Source organism: Necator americanus, chromosome III (assembly GCF_031761385.1).
Source record: "Necator americanus strain Aroian chromosome III, whole genome shotgun sequence".
NCBI classification, from domain to species: Eukaryota; Metazoa; Nematoda; class Chromadorea; order Rhabditida; family Ancylostomatidae; genus Necator; species Necator americanus.
The window spans coordinates 20,121,658-20,141,916 of NC_087373.1; the positions used below are offsets into that span (position 1 = coordinate 20,121,658).

A 20,259-nucleotide genomic window follows, 5' to 3' on the forward strand; every position below is an offset into this window, starting at 1 on the left:
GTGAAAATAAGAGAACAGGAACGGTTACTACCCAACAAGAAACCAAGCACATTAATCATTGAAACAACGTAAAACTAACCAAACAAAGAACGAAGAAACAATAGAAATTCAAGGTACAGAAATGGAAGACGAACGTCGCAAAAACAAAGAACAGAGTTAGAACGCAAACTAACGGTAAGAAATGCAAGCAGAGCAGAAGAAAAATCAAAGTATAGAAATCTAGAACCATGTGAATTGCCTGAGCCAAATGGAGTTAGCTGCAACGTACTTGCCCCTGAAATGTTGTTCAATCCTTATTTTCCAAGTTTCTTTATGTTTATTCTTTTGAAACGACGGAGGAAACAGGTAGTCGTTATTCCTTATTCGAGTTTCGCGACGCATTAGCATTTGTCTAGGGTGTCAAGTGTGTATAATTAGTTACTGTTTTAAATGTTTACCTTTTTCTTTGGAAAGCACGTGCAGTCATGCATACGTAGGCTAAAAGAGACCCACATTCTAGTTCTGCGGTACCACTCTGTTGCCATCAGTGTGCTCCATACCATTCCTGCTTGCATGGGAAATGTCGCTACTCCCTCGTCACTCCTCAGATATGGAGTGCACCGAGGTATTGCCTACTGCGCTCCACAAGCAATGTATTTAATCACGCTGATCAACGCATACCAGCGAGCTAGGTGATTGGCACTGTCCTGACATTTGTATCAGGACCCGAATTCTGCGTTGTTATGCTATATTTTTGGCGCTGTATCATATATCCATTATACAAACATTCGGCATTGTAAAGAGTTATATTTTGACGGTCATCTTATCAAGATGACCGCCCACGAAGTTTGTTTATTCTACGATTGCTCATTATGCTTATTTTGTTAACGACCGCCCACAACGGCATTCCTGTGTTTCATGGCTCCCAGTGAGCACATCGCTTTCGCCTATCAATAACTTCTTCGCCTATCAATATCGCTTTTGCCTATCAATATCGTCTTTGCCTGTCAATAAATTATTATACTACTACCACTGAACCACCTGTACTCTGAGGCCACAGCCTTATCGCTTTACTAATAGGGCATGAAAAAGGATCCGTATAAATCGCGCCATCACAGGCACCCTCTTCTCGCGCTTTTCGTAAACCGTACTTCGCAATCATCTGGTGCATACACGGAGTAATACGGTTATTATGTTGTGTTTCGCAATCGTGTTTGAATTATTGCGCACGTGTCTCGCACTTGCTAGGAAGGTGCAGCAAACGGAGGAACAAATTGAAAAAATCGCAAATGCAACATATTAGAGAACATCCTCAGAGCTTTGGAGGCAAGCGGCTAGGACTAGCAGACACGACCCTGAATATATTTTTCTTTCTTTATGAAGTTCCCCTACACTTCCTCATACATCGCCAAGACACTGTAGTTTCATTGCCAGCAGATGAGTTGATAAACATGAAATGTAAGTTGCTGTACTCTTTCACGTAGATATACACTTGTTGGCCCATGGTTGGGAACAGGACACAGTTGTGAATGTTGAGTAGTCAGTAAAGATAGGTTTAACAGAGCATTAGCGAGAGACTCTCATGTTGTACATGGTCGGAGCCTACAAACAAGCTCTCTCGTCACACTTATGAGATTATCTCGTAGAAAAAAGTGTGATGTTTTGAGGAAGCCCGTCATTTCTTTAGTGAATGAAAGTTAGGAAATAGTCACATAATTGCTCGTATTTCAAGGATTTCATGACATAGAACATTTGCATACGCGCTCGAAACCGCGCGGTGGAGGCTGCAGTTGAAACCGAGGTGGGACCGTCGCAAACTCCAGCGATGGGTGGTGCATGCAAGAATTCTTGCGCGCTCCTAAGTGCTACGCTCCGCCGCACCGTCTCGAGAGAAGCCGCGCACGCAATTCCACCGTGGTTCTTGTCGTTTTGACCCTAATATACTTCATATATATGTACTAATTGACGTTACTCAATCGATTTTTGTACCACGTACACAACGAACGTCGAACGTTGTTAGTGCATGAGATGCTTAAGTTATTGAGGTCTTCATTAACAGAGAAAAAAGTGGAAACTCATGAGTATACAAATACATCTAAGATCTTATAAATCTACTTTTTCACAAGATCAGTCGTTTGTAGCAGTGCACCTGCTGACTTGCGTAGTCACCGTTACTTGTCGCCGAACTGATTTCACTGTTCTCCGAAAGCAGTGCGACTGAAAACTTCGTTTAGTGGTACTGCAGTAACAGTGTACAATGTATAACCAGATAATGTTTTCAAAACACTCCTAGACATACCCAGTTTCGCAACATAGCCATGATCTTGCGGTCAGCAACGGTGTTGATGATAGGATCGAAGATCATAGCCAATAACCTAGAAATCGCAAATAATTGTAGAAACACTCCATTTTTTAACAGAAATAGCAAAATAGCGTGAAAGTACTTACCATACAATGGCAGCTGTAGCTGCGAGTATTTCGACTTGAACAAATAATCGGCTATTCAAATAGGTTTTGCAAGGTGATTTCTCCCCTTCACCTAAAACAGCGCGATAAATTGGGATAAGGTGGTATTATATCACTGAAGATACCAATCCACCACGATTTTCCGGTTTTTAGGTCTGTCCGGTAGTTTGCCGTTTGAAAAACAAACACCACAGATCGCAGCACGCAGAACACTAGAGGCATTTTGTATCACCGCCAAAAGTCCAAGAATAACAGGAAGGATGAGTGCATTACGATCACAAACGAGCTATCCCCATATCAAGACCTATGCGGGTTTTGATCTGCGGGGCGGGCCGTGAGCTCCCCATAAAAAAACCTTTGTGACTCACAATTGTGGTACGTGGTGGTCTATTGCGTAATCAGATCTAGTAAATGAGGTAAGCACTATGTGATTTGCTGCTGTTTGAGTTTACCTATCGTTTGAGTGCTTTCTGTAGGGATAACGATAACGCCGAAAAGTTAGCTGTTGTTTAATGAAGGAAGATCAATACCAATCCTGGCTACAGCTCAAGAAAATCAATTATAAACTACGTTTCAACATGCCAGGATTCAGAGACAGTCGAACATGGGCAAAACACCGCAGAGGTGAAAACGGTTTGTCTATGTATGATGCAATACTAGCCTATTTTAGCCTCCCAAATTGTAAGCCTGCCAGAATATATTGAAATTTCCCTGCAAGATAGGTTCACTCAAAACGATTTTGTAGTTTTAGGCCGTGTGCCGCAACCAAAGGAAACAGTTGGTTGTTCATTCTTACCAACACCAAGAAGTGAGCGACCAACTCTAGCTTGGAATGCTTCCTTCATCCTTTCCTTAGACAGTAAGACTCCAAAATCATTTTAAATAGTCCTACTGTCTATTTAAGCGAATTTTTAAGGAAATGTGACAGGCTTGCACTTCCGGAGGTGTCTAGTTTCCCCTGTAAGTTATAAATTCCTCTACAGTATTCAAACTCACCTGAAAGTGTCTAGTAGTATCTATAGTGATAGCTTTTTGTCACTAAATTTTGTTATAATTCGAAGCAGAAACATTGATGTATCAACATGTAACATTGACGATATATCATAGGAATTATTTCCGCGTGCAGCTGGAAAGAAACAACTAACAAAATGCTTGGACGAATCCAAAGCAGTTTCAGAAAAGTTCTGAGGTCGAAACCATTAAAGACAAAACAATTCGGAATAGAAGTCAACCGCGCAGTTGTACTCCCGTAGCAACTGATCAGCACCGTACACTTTGTCCTTGTACTTTAAAGAATCAGTCGCGAATTACGGGAACCGGTGAACTATTCCAAAATCGTCTATTTCATCTAACACATTAGTGCTCAAACACGGTTCTTGGGCGGAGGGAGAAGTCACGTCAGCAGCAATGCTTGTATGACAAACTACGAGATGTGCCGTGTTCTCGATTCTGAAAACGCATGTTGGGATGCAGCCAACATGCGTTTCCTTCCTTCCGGTATTTCCTTGTTCTTGCTGGTTTCGTATTTGACCTGTGGTGGTGGCACATCGGTTGCGCACGGTTAGAGATCAGATTTGAAGAAGTAGATAGTACTGGATATTCCTATTACGTAGCTAGATAAGAATTGTTCGTAATGCTACTGGAGACAATACGTAGATCGGATACATGAAATGTGGCCGTATTTCTTAGTGCTTCAAAATTGCTCGAAACTCAATCGAATTTTTCACATGGGTGACGGTTTCGTCGTAATAAGACGCCACTTCGTTCCCAGCTTCCCGGGTAGATTATGCGAAGCGAGCGAAAAGTATAAGTGGTTGCAAGAATCGCTCAAACCTTTCGTAAACGTATTGGAGGTTGTCGAGCCAAGTTGAAAAAAACATATGGTGTGTGGTACTCTATGTTTTCAAATAAACCTTTTTTCGTCCGACTTCTTGTGTCGAAAGACACGTTGCAACATTTTCCCTCATGAGTACTCACATTTTATCATTTTTTGTTGCTATTAGCAGCGCACATGACGAAATTTTTCACTGGGATTTTCCAGTTGGACAGAGTTCAATCCGCTTTTAGCCATTTATGCGTCGTAACTCGCAACTCTGAGCTCCAAAAGAAGTTTTTCTTCTCGATTTCTGGAAAACCATGTAGCGCTTTTTGCAAGACGACTTGTAGCCGTAGTGGATTTGTTCTGCTGAGGAGAGGGGCTTTGTGGTTCTGGCTGGGAAATAATAGGGAAAAGTGCCTTCATAGAAGGAGTCTGTTGATTCAGTGTGGCGCAAATATTGTGCATTTGCCCTATAATGAACGGCAAGTAAATGTAAATTAGCGAAACCGAGTTTGGTGTCAACCTGATCCTATTGACCAGTTACCATACAGCCCTTCTTTAAAGAAGTGAAAGGTAACACAACTATTATAGGTTCTGGTCAGATTTCTTTCCTAGTTTTAGAGATAACAAAATAAAACGTCGCATTCTAAAATTGCGCTTAATCGTTTTGTAAAAGGACTCGTAGCATACCTAACGAAGATAGACTTCTTAGGTTCACCATCGCTACGATACACACGATAAGGATAGGAACTGAGCCGACGGCAAAAGTGACCATATTCATGCCCAGTCGATTCATTGCCCTCATATGAGTCAGCTGACGTTCGTCGTTGTGATCTGACTGAAAGCAGCAATTTGGAAGAAAGAAATCCAGAGTATTAAGTGAGACTTAGACTGTGTGTTTAAATATCGGAATCAATAACAGAACAGATCCGCAAATAGATCCTAACCACACTACTTGTTAAAAACGACCTGACCATATCAAGGAAATAAAGCCTTACAATAGCACAGCTTGAGGATGTTCACACAAAGATTTTGATTGTTCTTCAGCTTATCTTGACTGAAGAAGTTGTGAGAAACGAAAATTAGCTGAGCATTTTGGCAGAAAAATGACTCAAGTTGTAAAATGATAAGGTGATCACAAATGAGGTCGATTTTCTTTGAAGAGAATTCTTGACAACGATTATGGAGTTGTCTAACACGCACCCACAAAACGTAAGTAGTAATAAATCTCGTTAATTACACAAGAGTTCTAGTTACTCAATTTCATTTGTTGTTCAGTGTCACCTTTGTGGTTCTATCGAGAGAAATTCGACTGCGCCGCAGACGTATTTGTAGTCTGATGATGAGCGCAGCATAGATGCCGAGAACAGACCCATACGACATTGAAAGCCCAATCACTAGAAAAAGGTAGGAGTGAAGTCAAATTCGCCTAAGTATTAGCAAAATTAATATACGAGTAATATGTGACCAACCAATTAATATGGCCAATGGCTTCTGGCACCCTCGGAACGTACAGGATACGGGCGCGCTGTCCGGATAAAAAAGCGTTGCTCCCCAGAGACCGACACAAGTCTTGAAACATGGAAAAATCCTATCTAAGACAGCAAACTCAGTAGCTGTGATTTTGCTTACCGATGCTATCGTTGAGAAAAGCGATATAAGGGCGATCAGCACATAACAGTGTTTTATTGTTAACTCTGAGTGATAATAAAATGGGTGAACTATTGCTGTGTAAAGCAATATTGACAGGGCGATGTAGGTTCCTGAAATAATCTGGAATTTGTTCTAAACCGAAATGCATCAGTAGGATCGGATCTATTACAGAAGAAGTCGAACATTTGTCATTTGGTACATGAGGTACAAGGGTTCTTAGGAGAACTCAACAATTAACAGCACAAGAAATAAATGTCCAATAAATTTTGTTTGTGTTTTTATTCACGCAAATTACTTTTAGATATAGCAGACCTCAACACTAAGCAACTATCAGATCGTAGTAATTCAATAGAAACGAGAGGAAGAATGAGGTAGTTGGGAGTGTGGAGCAAGCTGGAGCGGCTGAACTAGGTAGGGTCTGTGGATGAAAAACTATCATTAGCAATGGGTTCATTACAAAACCGAAAACAGGACCCACACCTCTTTTCGCTATGAGATGGAAACGGGTCCCAAAAAGTTTGTGTTTTTCCTATCAGATCTTTCCCATCATTCTGTTCCTGTTTTGAGCTCAAGCATATTCAAGAGAGAAAAAGCACAGCGGGAACTTCGAACATTCCGAGCATACAGCCTCGACTTAAATCATTCTCTTCCCTATATCAGGAACACTAGATTATGTCTAACTTTAGGATTAAACTGGATTTCGCCATGATTAAATAGACTATGAATTATGGGAGAACCTGAAAAGAATGTAATGGAGAACTTAATTGATTAAGGAGAAGGTTCCTCAGATCCCCTTGTCATACCATCGGAACTGGGAGGAGATACGACGCACAGCAAAGAAAAGGACTTGCGTATTGATGAAAGACTCCTCCCAAATCTTTGTTTTGCAGACGACGTTCTTTTTTTGGAAAAGTAGAAGTAAAATAAAAAGTACGCTCATGAAATCAAACGAGGCGCGGAAGATTGTAAGAATCCCAGTGGACCGAAAGGAGACAGATCATGGAGGATCTGTAGTGAGGAGGGAGAAATACAACTTGGAGGTAAAATAGGATGAACACGCTTTTCATCTACTTTATCTCATTTCATTTGCTGAACACGAACACTATTTGAAGGAAGAACATATGGAAAGGAGGAATGGGGAGCGTAGCTGCGTTGTCTCCCGTCAGGAAAGAAAGGAATCAATTGACGGTTCGTAGTCATTCATTTCTTCGAGCTGGCAAACCTTGCTTTGCTCTGAAACGCAGAAAAGAGGCAGTTTAATGCTGCCGCAACGTCTAAAACGATACATATCACTGATGAAGGACACTATACCAAACTGAAATTTGCGCTCCTTCGAGAAGAATCACCTATCCTTACGACTCAGAGGAAACTACGTGAAAAGCCAAGCGTAGGTGAGCCGATTACATCGTTAGAAAAACGGCGGTGAACAGAAGATGGAGCGAAAAATGGCTAACGTGGATACCAAAAGTGCAAGACGTTCTCGAGTAAGATTACCCGACGACTATGGGTTGATTGCTCGCGGTGCAGAGGAATTGGATGAGAGCCTCACTTACGAAGCCTCAAACCAAACCTAGAACGTCTCAGGTGATTACGACGAGGAAAAACAAACGCCATGAGTGAACCATCTTATCTAACCGAACCACGATCTGAATAAATAGTATTTTTCGGAAGAGTGAAAAATGTAGAAAGTAATGTTCACCCCAACATTCTGGAATGAGGTGTAATTTGAGACGGAAAACAGTTATTTGTAGTTTCTAACAGGATTATAACAGAAAAGTGCATTCACCTGTAATAGAAAGGAAGTTGAGACCACCGAGAAGCAGAAATATCATGACACTTGCGTAGGAGAAGCCGCTAGCCTTCCAACAAATGATAACCACGTAGAGGAGAAGAAGAGCCATAATTGTACTCAAGGTCCGACTTATGAGGAAAAGGTACCTTTTCCGAGCGCTGAAAATATCAACAATTTTGAAAGTAACTTTGAATATCACCACAATGAAAAATCGGACAATGTGCAGAGTAAAATTAAACAACCTCTCCTCTTCTTTCAAATAAATTTTCAACTGAATAGCTAAGTAGGTCACGTTTAAAATCATCGCTAGAATGGATAGTATAATTGGTACGACAGCGAATCCATAAATACGGAACTCCTTCGCTCTGTGCAGTTCCTAAAAGAGACAGTCAACGTTTCCCAATCGCCACGACTTGCTTTCCTGACAGGATATACCTTAAGTAGGAAGCAAGGACTGTCTCCGTTGGTGATATTGCAAAGCGCATATTTTTCGTCTCGACCAGGAATGAATTCGTACGGACAGTCGTGGAATACAGGTGGTACAGTTCTGTTCACATATGCAGAATCGAGGTGAAGCAGGTGAAGCAAGCTAAAAAGAGATCAGCACTCCTTGAATGAATATTCTGCATTGAGATATGAAGATTACACCAATGGAGCATAAAGAGCTGGCTGGCTGAAGTTTGCGGATGATATAATTGTTGAAAGTTTGCAAATTTCAATACTATATCAGCTGAAATTACAGCAGAAGTAGCATCGATGATGAATTACGTGACAGTGTGCTTTAGTGCAACATGTTCGTATATTCATTCTGTCATCAAGCGAGAGAGACACTGCCCACCTATAGTTAGGCACTTGACGGCGAGAGAAAAGGGAACATCTCCTTGCTCCACAACAACGCTCACCCTTATGTGAAAAAGTCAGTGAGTCAGAAAACCTGAGACGTTAGTTGGAAACTGATGTGAAAGAGTCAGTGAGTCAGAAAACCTGAGACGTTAGTTGGAAATTGCTGCTTGCACCTCATATTCCCCGCGGATAGTTCCCACGACACTACCAGCTCCGCGGCTCGCTGCAGCACTTGCTGGAAAAATGACTGTTCAAAAGATGACGAAGTACACAGAATCGAGTCCTAGAGTCCCTCTAACCAGAAATCAAAATCCCACATGAAACGGATTTATGTCACTGTCTAACTTCAGTTCATTGCAGACTGCGCAAGTTTGAGCACTGTGACTGAAGTTGCAAATGAATGAAGCAAAAATAGATTCTCCTTCTGGTGTTCCAGAACTCTTTCACCAGTATATATGTACATTTCCATCTAATTGTAGAGATCGACGGCTGCTATGAGGGAAGTTCACAAGGAACTCCGTCGACAGTTCATGAGTTCAACGAAAAGGAAAAGTTGCAGTTGTGCACCGTGTAAGCGTTAGAGTACGTACAATTTTTATACACTTGTGCATCGTAAAAAAGGGGAAGGCCTCGTGATATCCTTCACTTAGAAGGAAAAAGTGTTCAGTTTCGAAGTTTCAAGATATCGGTGATAGTACTAACATAGATTTTTAATGTCGACAGTTGGCGTCCAAAGACATTTCCGACAACTAAACTCTAGTTAAAGCTTCCTCTATCTTTTAGTTCGGCAACACTGAATAGACTAAGAATACCGACGTTTATGAAGGAGTCTTGCGACGAATTAATTTAATGAATATTTTTTGTAGAAGCGAAAAGATTACAAATCTGCTTTCGACTCCCGCATTTACTTATTTTCGCCTCCCGTCCACCGAAGGATACGACAGAAGATCCCTACTGGACGAATTCGTGGCCTGTCAAGGTTTCATATTATATATTGAGTTTTCTGAGAGATTCTAAGCTGGTTGATGTCGATTAGGTTACGATAATTTAAAATTCAACATGTTCTCTGCTTAAATTTTTTGAACAAAATTTCTCTAATAACTTTACACTTTACCACAGCAATTAACGTCATCTAAGATATTACGCTGGCTAGAAAAGAAGCAATATCCAAGGTCGAAGATTAGCGGCGTCTTCTCGCGCACCTATTCACGTGAAACCAATAAACAAACTGCCGAGGGGACCGGAAAAAGTTGAGCGTTATAACTTACCTCGCGGGAAATCAAGCGCTTCCCACGCATTTTTTTACGACGATGAGGGAGAGAAGAGCGGAACCACTCCGGATCTCACAATCTATCTATCTAATCACTCTATAATCTACGACCCCGGATAGAGTTTGACCATCGGAAATCCGTACCACGTCAGATTCGTGGGGTGACGCCATTAATCCCCCAAAAGTGAATGCTCTATCTTCTGGCTTTGATGTTTTGGAAGATACTGTGTTATTTATGCATCTATCGTTTTTTCTAGATTTTGCAGGATTTTATTCAGCGGTTTGAGCTCTCGCAGGAATGTCTATCGCTTTCTTGCATGAATGAAAATATTCTTTGCACTTATACTAGAGATTTTATCGATCTTGAATATAATATATCATACGAAATTGATGTTTCTGTAATCGCCCTAATAGTACTATAATCATAAATTTAAAGCTAAAGTTTTTGGCGTTAATGAATCCGCTTGGGATGCGCCCACACGTTCACTTAAATTCAGAATCGTTTGAGGTTTACGAACGTGTAACTGTCCTATACAATGAATTGCGGTGGCTAGCCGATGGGTCAAATGAGTGTTTTATCCTCCCAGACAACTCTGGTACCAATTTATCGACCCCGGAGGGATGAAAGGCTTGGTGAGCACTAGGGCGGATTCGAACCTGCGATCGATCGTGCAGGAGGCGGAACCTCTAACCGCTACACCCACTATAATCACAATAAGTGATAATACAATACTAATATTTACAGAAGATATGCATAAACAACGTAGGTTAGCCAGCAGAGCCAGTCTGCCAAAATTACTGTTTTTTGATTGAGCGGACATCTATGCTGTGAATATAATCCTTGGCTTTTTGATTCGACGCAAAAAAAACACAAATTGCACCACTACCTTTTCGAAACTTGAATAAATCTAAATGCTGAATTTGCCAATCTTTTGGTTTTGGAGTCAACCTTTCGAGCAGAAAACAAAAGTGTTTTCCTTAATTTGGAAATTATCTTTCGCATATTTCAGCGTACAAAATCAGTGGGATAGTAATAACCAAATGTTGCGATACCTATGAGGGACTTAATTTAGCGGCACCCTCAATACTCCGCTTAGCAACATAAATTTTTCACGAAAATGGTGTTACTGAGCGTAGTAGGGGGAAAGAGAGTCGGAAACTTTAGTTAATACCATCAAAAATGTCGATATTCACGTTTCTTCCCTACCTTAAGTTCATATTTGTTTATATTTTTACCCTGTGCTAAATTATTGGAGTCCATTATAGAAAAAAACATTTGCATGGTATCTCAAAGGCAAGGGGAAACCGGTGGAACACACGCTTAACATTTCTCATTCCCTCGTTTTTCAAAATCCCAACTTAAAATTCTGTTCTCTGCAAGATATTTTCCATTGTATTGCTATCGCTATCGCTAATGTGTAGTTGATATTGGACAACATTTGATAGGAAATCATGTAAAGAGTCTTACAGATAGAGTTTTTCTTGACATTTTTAGTAACGTGAACAAAAAAACTTACAAATCAAAAAACTGCATTTGGTGTGGCAATGACTATCGTTACCTCCACATGGGTGATACTATTAACGAGCGTATTATCCGATCATCAGGAGATAATTGGAATTGTTTGGAAACAAATCGGTTACATAATAGAGAGAAAACCACTCCAAACTGCCTGCCAGAATTGTACAGGAATCGTAAAAAAACAGTTCCTGTTGGTGGTCAGAGCATCAAAACAGAGCCAACCAAAAATCGAAAGTTGATGAACTTGGTAGAATTGAAGAGAGGTCACCAGTGTGCAAAACAGCTTATTTTTTATTCACCACTAATTCATCGGAAAACAAACAACTACTGGTCAGATTTAATGGTTGTTTCCAGTTCCGGTAATAATCACCACCACCGACTCGCTGGTACTGAGAACTGCTAACTACGGACCAACAATTTCACCACGACCTGCATCCCGGGCAATGATTTTGACGATGAAAAGAAGAGTTGCATAACCCAATAGGATGAGTGTGGAAAAAGCGTGAGAAAAAATGATGGAACGCCCTGGAAATACGGGAAGCACTCAAAATGTGATCCTCTACAATTCATTCCTCTCAAAATGTGGAACATATAACTTTACAGCTCGACAGTCGTACTGCTACAACTTCCGACTCTACTACGCGTTTTTCAATGAGTTCCAGACGAGTGTGTGTTTCCTTCTGGCTCTACTCTTCGCCCTGATCACGAAACCACTTTTCAGAGAGCGCGCAACATCCTCATAAGACACACGGTAACCACAGGTGCTTCAGTCGATAGCGGCAGTCCTGCACACATTACAATACCAACTACGAAATCCTCGGCACGTTCTGCATCGGGGACGAAAAATTCGATTACTGCGTGTCGGTTCTTACGCAACTCATGGAAATCGGCGATTTTTACTGCTCGATATCGTGCAACAATGTATGTAACTGGAAGCGAAATTCCCCGCTTCGCACAACAGTGGCGAAAAGTTGAATTTGGGTCTCTCAAAATCACACGCCCTTGGTAGTGCCCTTTGCCGTGAAAATAAACTGTGATGCTTTTCGAATGGTCATCATTAAAGGCAGTGTATCAGGGAATTGACGTAGTACGGAAACTCCAAGGAACCCGCAGAGTTCGAATTGTAAGACTGAGGTGGCTCCTCTCAATCTTCCTTATCCGTCATGAAAATGGCGATGAAGCGTTTCTCCCTACGAGGTGCGTTAGAAAACGTCCTTCTGAGTGCGCTCCGTTCTCCTCAGCAGCCTCCGCTGGTTTTACGTGAATAGGCTGGTGAGAAGACCTCTTCAGTCTTCGCCGGCTTGCTCGTGGATGGAGCGCGTGCACAAGGGAGGCGTGCTGTAACTGAAATCGCGGTAAAAAAAGGTTTCCATACTCCTTTTTTTTACGAAGATTAGTAGAAGTTGAGCGAAGCCGCGCTGGGTTCCGTAATCTACAACCCCGACTCTACGGGTTCCCTGTGGTTTCCACACTATGTCAATTTAGTGACACGCTGCGTTTGAAACGGATGAGATGAACTATCACTAGTAAACATCGCTTCTAGTTTGTGCTTGACAGTTATGAATGTAAACGTTGAAGAAGTTGCATCCACCTTCTTTAAATGCATCTGAGTTCTTATATAAGCGAAGGACAGTTGTTTTTTCTCTTCCTTTGTCGCTTGGATCACTATTATTTTCGAAAAACAACAGTGGAAATGATGATGGAATAAGGATGGAATAAGGTGGAATAAGGAATAAGTCAATATTTTATCTTTCTACTATTTACACCTCGATGATCTCGCGTGGAGAACAGTGAGACCCAAAGCGTGAATTACTATCCGAATTTAAAAACTGAAGAAATCATTGCTTTCGGCTCACTTCTTCTTCTTCTTCCTAGCGTTTGTCCCGCGTTGTTGCAGGGTCCGCTTTTCTGCTTCTTGTCTTCCATTTGGTTCTATCCATTGCATCAGCCGTACACAAACGTGCATCTATCATATCCAGCTTCACACCGTCTAACCAGCGAATCTTTGGCCTCCCGCGCGGCCTCACTCCTGAAACGTCGAGCTTCAGAGCGGTTTTGGCAACAGAATCTTCCTCCCGCCGCAAGACGTGACCAAACCATCTCAGTCGCGCCTCCTTCATCTTTTCAGTTATCGGGACGACACCGAAGATGGAGCGCACAGTGTCGTTCGATACTTTCTCTTTTAGCGTTACACCTATCGTCCACCTCAACATCCGCATCTCCATAGCGTGCAGCACTCTTTCCAAGGCTTTCATAGTCGGCCAGCACTCGCATCCGTAAAGGGCAACAGGACGCACAACCGTCCTGTAGATCTTCGACTTCAGTCGAACAGGGACTTTCTTGTCGCACAGTACCCCTGTTGCCATTTTCCATTTCATCCATGCTGCATTAACACGTGCTCAACCTTCTTGATCAATGTCGCCTGTGGAAGTCACTTTGGATCCAAGGTACTTGAAGCAGTTCACCTTGTTTAATTCGGTGCCATCAACACGAATTGAACCATCCTCTACCCTTGGTCCGCACTCCATGTACTCAGTTTTTGATGTGTTGAGGCGCAATCCATATTGCTGCAGCTGATCCTTCCAAGACTGCACTTGTTTCTGAAGATCATCTCGAGACTCCGACGCGAGCATGACATCGTCGGCAAAGAGTAGAGTCCACGGATGCTGCTTCTGGATTTCCTTCGTTATCGTGTCCATGCACAGTATGAACAGCAGAGGTGAGAGGGATGAACCCTGATGAACCCCTACTCGTACAGGGAATGGCCTGCTTGTTCCAACAGCACATCGTACAACGCTGGTAGGCTTCGCATAAAGCAGCTTCGTCCACCGCACATATTCTTCTGGTACTCTATGCGACCTCATGGACATCCATAACAGCTCATGTGGGACACGGTCGAAAGCTTTCTCGAGATCGAGAAAAGCAAGATGCACACTGCGGTTCTTTTCTCGATGTTTCTCCAGAAGGATTCGGACAGCATGGATAGCATCCGTAGTGCTGCAGTCCTTCACAAAACCGCACTGGTTGAGTGAAACGCTAACAATTTTCCTCAGACGAGCTTCCAGGGCACGCTCAAAAACCTTCATCGTATGGCAGAGCAGTCGTATAGGCCTGTACGAGGTGCAGTCAGCAATGTCTCTTTTCCCTTTCCAGACAGGCACGGTCACGGAAGTTTGCCAAACGTCTGGAGTCCGTCCTTCTGCAACGATCTTGTTAAATAGAGTTGCGAGCCACATGGACCCTCGATCTCCTAGCAGCTTCCAGATATCAACAGGTATGTCATCAGGACCGGTTGCCTTGTTCGACTTCATTTTTGCGAGGGCAGCACTGACTTCGACGGCAGTAAGTGGTAGAACAGGACCCTCGACGCTGGGAACGGTTGGGATGGGAGGACGACAGAACTCTTCGTTACACAAGTGATTGTAGTACTCTCGCCACCTCTCCAGGATCTGACCAGAGCGGCGCAGAACGGCTCCATCAGCTCCCTTAACGATCTTGGTGTGCTCCATATCCAACGTTGAGCGATGACGTTCTCTAACTAAACGATACACTGCCCGCTCGCCTTCTCTGATATCAAGCATGTCGTACACAGCCTTGTAGCGGTCCGACTTCGCCTTGGAGACTGCCTTCTTAGCCTTCCTCTTCGCCGCTAGGTAAGCACCCCGATCTTCAGGCTGACGCGTCCTCCACCAGAGCTTATACTTGGACTTCTTCTCACGAATTGCCGCCTGAACTTCCTCGTTCCAAAACCACGTAGCCTTTTGTACCTTTGGCTTACGTAGAGTCGTCTTTCCCAGAGTGTTTTCTGCGGTCAAGCGTATAACACTGGAAGTAGACAACCACATTTCCGCCACACTACGAGTAGGGTGGGGAAGTGTAGATGGAGCCATGGACGCGAAAAATACCTCCTTTCGATCCTTCAGATTCCACCATTTGATGCGCTGTGTTTCAGTCCTTGGATATCTCTTCCTTGGACGGGAGATTTTCAAGTCCATAACGAGCAGATGGTGTTGGGCAGCGACATGGTCTGTAGGGATGACTTTTGAATCCTGCAGAAGTCGGCGATCTCGTCGGCGTAACATCCAGAAATCTATTTGTGTTTCACGACCTCCGCTGGTGTACGTGATCAAATGCGATTTTCTTTTCCGATACTGCGTGTTAGCAATGATCAAGTCACTTGCAACAGCATACTCCAGGTTTCGCAACCCATCGTCGTTACGAGCTCCATAGCCGCATCCACCATGACAACTCTCGAATCCGTCTTTCCGGGAATCGACATGTCCGTTGAAGTCTCCTCCGATTAAAAGTACTTCTTCGCTTTCCAGGGATTGGACGTACTGCTTTCGGCTCACAATAAACACAAATTTTTGAAATGAAAAACTAAACGCAACATAACATTGAATGTTTCGGCTATATTCTATAATATTTTGTGCAAGTCTCTTATTAAACACTAACCTATCGTCGCCTCCCTCTTTGGTCATAATCATTGCATAGTTGGTTCAGGAGACAACTGCAGACAGTGTGATATGAAATGAAACTGAAATAGGATTGTATGGTACGGTCATGAACGAACAAACAATGACTCAGGGTGAAATCTTTGACGTTCTCCATGAAAATGATAAGAAGCCTATGTCATCACAGTCATTTCCGAGGAAAACGGTGAAGTTCTACCAAAAACGATCAGAATTTTAGTGCTCAGCAACAAACTTTCAGCTCTGAACTCTGGTGATGACTCAAGACTCATTTGTGATATTAGTCGCCGTAACAAGAGGACAGAACAAAAGCGAACTAACAAAACAACTCTAAACTCTTGGGTTTATGAAGTACTGCAAGCTGCTTAAGTCATCGATTGGTTCTGTTCACATTTCCCTCTTTTGAAGGAATCAAGAAGGTTACGGAACAGCCTATGAGCTACAGCCGTACCCCCGCTCTTATTTCAAGACACACCGTTCAAAAAAAGGTCACGAACAAAATCCTGTCCTTGTTTGCAAGGTCTGCGTTCTCACTCTCAACGTATCACTTAAGAGAACCCTTAAATCTTCACCGGGAATGGAGGGAACAAAGGACGAAAAATAAAATGCTCGATATGGCTAGATTCCTCTGCGATGCGCCCACACTTACGATTGCAACTCAAAATCGTAGAGGTTTATGAAGGCGAATGCGAACTGAAAGGTCAACTGCTGCATTGAGTCAGTGCCTTTATCCTCGTAGGATCTACCGACCCCTATGAAAAGCTTGGCCCTGAACGATATTAAATCATCGGTCGTGTAGGCATAGTAGCGACCTCAGGCGAAAACGGTAGTGAAAATAAGGCGAAAAAAGTTAGGTATTCATGTGAATTCACAGTGATGGCGAAAATCAGTGTCTCTGATATCGTTCCTCTCAGTATTCAACATTCATGGATATTCATTTTTTCCACCTGCTCCACTTCTTGTAATCGCCCCTATCTGCAATGTATTGTTTGAAGTCACTATCCAGTACACTTGAAGACGTACACACGGTGTAATTTCAATATACAATTAATCATGAATTTCTGTAACTTTTTAAAGTAACCACTTATTGTAGCTTTTCTTTCATAATAGATCCCTTGTAGGAGAACTGTGTTCCTCGCATCTGATATAGGTTAGCCAGAGGATTAGTAGCCTTCTTATTATTTAGTGGAATATTCGAGGAGATTTCCGATGTTGAGTTCTTTCTCTTAGTAGGTAGGCTTCAAGACGTAGTTCACAAATAAAAGGATACTTGGAATGTGCCAGCGCGTTCTACTGTACTTCGCGATCGTTGAGGTTCTCGAACGGGAGTTGGTCTATGCAATGACTCTCGCGGGCCAGCCGATGATGAAATCAGCGTTTTTATCCTCCTAGCCAGGTGTGGTTCCAATTAATCGATCCAGGATGGACGAAAGGCTTGATTGATAGTGGAGCGGTTTCGAACCATTGACTGTGCGGCCACAGCGGACCTCCTCAGTCCTCAGTTTACGAAGTTTTTACAGCAGCGAAAACCCGAAACTTTAGAAATCTAGAGATGATATGGTTCATACTCACTTAATTGAATCTGTGAAATTGAAGAAGTAATTGAATATCCACCACCTAGTACTGGAAAGACGAACCCAACAAAAAATTCCCCTGAACTCCTTATTAGAAAATGGAGGGTGAGGTAGTTGAAACGTTATACTGCAAAGTTCTAGGCTTCCGAAAGCTTGTGGAGCTGCGACATGGAAAGTCTAACCAATTAGACTATTTTAATTTATCATCGAAATAGCAGAGAGCACGCCCACCGCAAATGAGTTCTGTCGTAACAAAAGTGTGTGACGGCTTGTATTAAAGTGCTTTAGAAGAGCACTCGAAAGTTTATCCAAATAATTGACTAGACTGTCGTGGAATCTGTTGGGACAACAAATTCATGACCTTTCTACGTTGACCGAACAAATAAATAGCAATCGTGCATAAAGTGGCAACATTGAACTAACTCTATACTATTAGATAGAGATGGGCGAAGTTGAAGGGCGATTTAAAACATACTAATCCAAACATCACAAGAATTCGATCTTATTGGAGAGTAGCACGATCCACGACAAGATCTCCGATTAAGTGGGATGTCACCGTTAGAACTTGTATGTCGAAAGATCTTTCGAACAGGGTCAAGCAAAGCACGGAGACGTCTCTCTTCGTTCTTCCGTCCTCTCAGACCAAAAGAGAAAACGCATAAATTCGTTTACCACAAAATCGCGTGTCATTAAAAATAGAGTAAGCAAGCAGCAGAATCCGCACCAAAATTTTCCCAAGGGATTCTTTTTTTGCTATGATTGTAAGAATATGTTGTTTAACCTCCATAACGGTTTACCGTCTCATAGTGGCGTGGAGGTGACTCTGAGGCGTCGAACTGCGATGCAAAGCGAAGGTTCGTTTGGCAAGGTCTCCTAAGCTGAGAAGGAGTTCGACACGTCCGACATTTGGACCTCCCGAAATCGGAAGCCTTGCTAATAGTAAACCACTGCTAAGATTCACCACCGTCTTAGCAAAATATTGCAAGGTGGCTCCATGATTCATATAGGTTGGGCGACGACCTGTGGTGAAAGCTAAGCTTGCCGTGGCAGAACTGCTTAGTTTGAGGAAAGTCTTTTTGCCACGCCAACATATTCACTGCCTCAGTACCCTGCACACTAGGTCCTGCCGTCTCAGACGTCGAACGGTATGGCGACCAGTAAGAGGCGATCAAATCTCAGGTTGCTCAAGACGCCTTTGATTCTGGGCCAAGGCGACACAGATATGACTCGCCATGGAGACTGTCTTGGACTGTATACTTACAACGCGAGAACATTGTCGACAGACGCTGGCCTGCATGCCATTCTCAGAACTGCAGAGCGTATCAAATTTCACGTGATTATTCTGCAGGAGACCAAGTGCAGAAGGAACGTACGACCGATAAATGACGTACACTCGTCAATCATGGAGAGAAGGTTCCGGTCGCGAAGTATAGGCGGTGCCGGTTTAGTTGTGCACCGCTGTCGCACATCTTATCGATTCTCACTAGATGCTATCACCTCGTCTGGCCATTCTTCGCCTCCGCCATCTGCGCCAAAAACCCATCAGCATCATTAACTGCTACTCACCAACATCAGCAGCTAATGAATCCGAATTGGACGCATTTTACGAAGAGGTGGGGGAAGTGATCCGCAACGAGAACTTTTTCTGGAAATTCGTTGTCGAGGACTTCGACAACTAAGAAAGGCTACAGAAGAGTAGTACAGGATCGGAAGATTTGGACTAGGGGACCGGAACGAAAATGGCAATTGTCTCTCTGGACTGTTGCCCGCCGCTCGCCTTTTTCGAACGATATCTCTTTTCATGAAGAAGAATCATCGTCGGTGGACATGGGAATCGCCCATTGGTGCGACTCGTGCGGAGACCGCCCACATACTCGCCAACCGGTGGTGGTGTCTGCTTGACGTCTCGGTAGTACCATCCTTTTGCAGTGGTTCTGATCACCGTCTCCTTTGTGCGAAATTACGACTTAGCCACACGGTCGAAAAGAACATCTGCTATAAGCAAAGAAGGATAAAAGAAGTGGTCTACGACGATTGCGTACTCGAGGACTCCTTGTTCCAAGGTGACTGGCACATCGAGGAGGACCCAGACGTGGACTACGAGATACTGCTCAAAGTATTGCGAGCCTGTGCTGAACTTGCCCCGAAGCAGCACACGACAAACGTGGACCGAATTTCGACGACCATCAAGGAATTGTTGCGAAGAAGAAGTACTTTGAAGTTTGATCCGAGTGCATCGCACAGTAGCAAACACTAGCTGCAGAAAAGCGTTGCAGGAGGATCTTTTGAAATAAAGGCAGAAAAGATTCTGACCCAGAGCACAAAGGAGAACGAGTCTAAAGAAGTGCCGCAGAGATCTTCGTGAATATAATAATCCGCTAGCAGCCTTGCTGAGCGAAGGCGGGACTCGCACTTCTTCTCAACGTGAGATCCTCAAATCATTCTGGAGAAGTTCTACTCGAACCTTTGCCTTTCATCATCTCCTGCGTCAAAACCGATCATCTCCACTGGTGAAGGCCCACCACGGATTCTCCCTTGTGAAGTACGAGTCGCTATAAAGAGCACGAAACTTCGCACAACCGATACCGCCGGACCTGATTTTATACCTGATATAAAATCAGGTCCGGCGGTATCAGTTCATCGAGCTGGTGGCCATGAGCTTCATGTCTGGCCTCCTACCTTCAGAAAGAAAGGATCTCAGACCATTGGAAGAGCTTGAACGAACTGTTCTTATCCATAAGAAGATGACTGAGAGGTCCTTCGGAACTACCGTCCGATATGCTTGCTGAACATGTTGTACAAAATATTCACTAAGATCATCCTCACGGGCATATCTAGGACGCTGAATGAAGCCCGGCCTCAAGAACAAGCT

At 43.1% G+C, this 20,259-nt stretch overlaps 4 protein-coding genes across 7 annotated transcripts; 2 read left to right on the plus strand and 2 right to left on the minus strand.

Moving 5' to 3' along the window:
* Positions 1-2,106: 2,106 nt before the first annotated feature.
* On the minus strand, positions 2,107-15,828 carry RB195_010222 (uncharacterized protein; the record flags this gene model as incomplete). Of its 4 annotated transcripts, XM_064191121.1 has the most annotated exons (12): positions 3,462-3,571; positions 4,955-5,102; positions 5,549-5,661; positions 5,737-5,836; positions 5,897-6,027; positions 7,704-7,867; positions 7,952-8,085; positions 8,145-8,298; positions 13,198-13,307; positions 13,369-13,697; positions 13,746-15,721; positions 15,797-15,828. In XM_064191121.1, 12 exons carry the CDS (start codon positions 15,826-15,828, stop codon positions 3,462-3,464), a joined length of 3,501 nt encoding a protein of 1,166 aa, XP_064048705.1. The 4 variants fall into 4 exon arrangements, with proteins under 4 accessions (XP_064048703.1, XP_064048704.1, XP_064048705.1 ...); XM_064191122.1 differs by lacking the exons at positions 3,462-3,571; positions 13,198-13,307; positions 13,369-13,697; positions 13,746-15,721; positions 15,797-15,828 and adding exons at positions 2,107-2,196; positions 2,279-2,354; positions 2,428-2,518; positions 8,358-8,368; XM_064191120.1 differs by lacking the exons at positions 3,462-3,571; positions 4,955-5,102; positions 5,549-5,661; ... (7 more) ...; positions 13,746-15,721; positions 15,797-15,828 and adding exons at positions 2,107-2,196; positions 2,279-2,354; positions 2,428-2,518; positions 2,571-2,667.
* RB195_010223 (uncharacterized protein) lies at positions 13,213-13,707 on the minus strand (the record flags this gene model as incomplete). Its single annotated transcript, XM_064191124.1, has 1 exon — positions 13,213-13,707. The coding sequence occupies one exon, from the start codon at positions 13,705-13,707 to the stop codon at positions 13,213-13,215; it is 495 nt and encodes a 164-aa protein (XP_064048706.1).
* A 2,706-nt stretch (positions 15,829-18,534) lies between the features above and the next one.
* Positions 18,535-18,942, plus strand: RB195_010224 (uncharacterized protein; the record flags this gene model as incomplete). The annotated part of the gene is made up of 1 exon (XM_064191125.1): positions 18,535-18,942. The coding sequence occupies one exon, from the start codon at positions 18,535-18,537 to the stop codon at positions 18,940-18,942; it is 408 nt and encodes a 135-aa protein (XP_064048708.1).
* Positions 18,943-19,188: 246 nt separating this feature from the next.
* On the plus strand, positions 19,189-19,644 carry RB195_010225 (uncharacterized protein; the record flags this gene model as incomplete). The annotated part of the gene is made up of 1 exon (XM_064191126.1): positions 19,189-19,644. One exon carries the CDS (start codon positions 19,189-19,191, stop codon positions 19,642-19,644), a length of 456 nt encoding a protein of 151 aa, XP_064048709.1.
* Between the last annotated feature and the right edge of the window lie 615 nt (positions 19,645-20,259).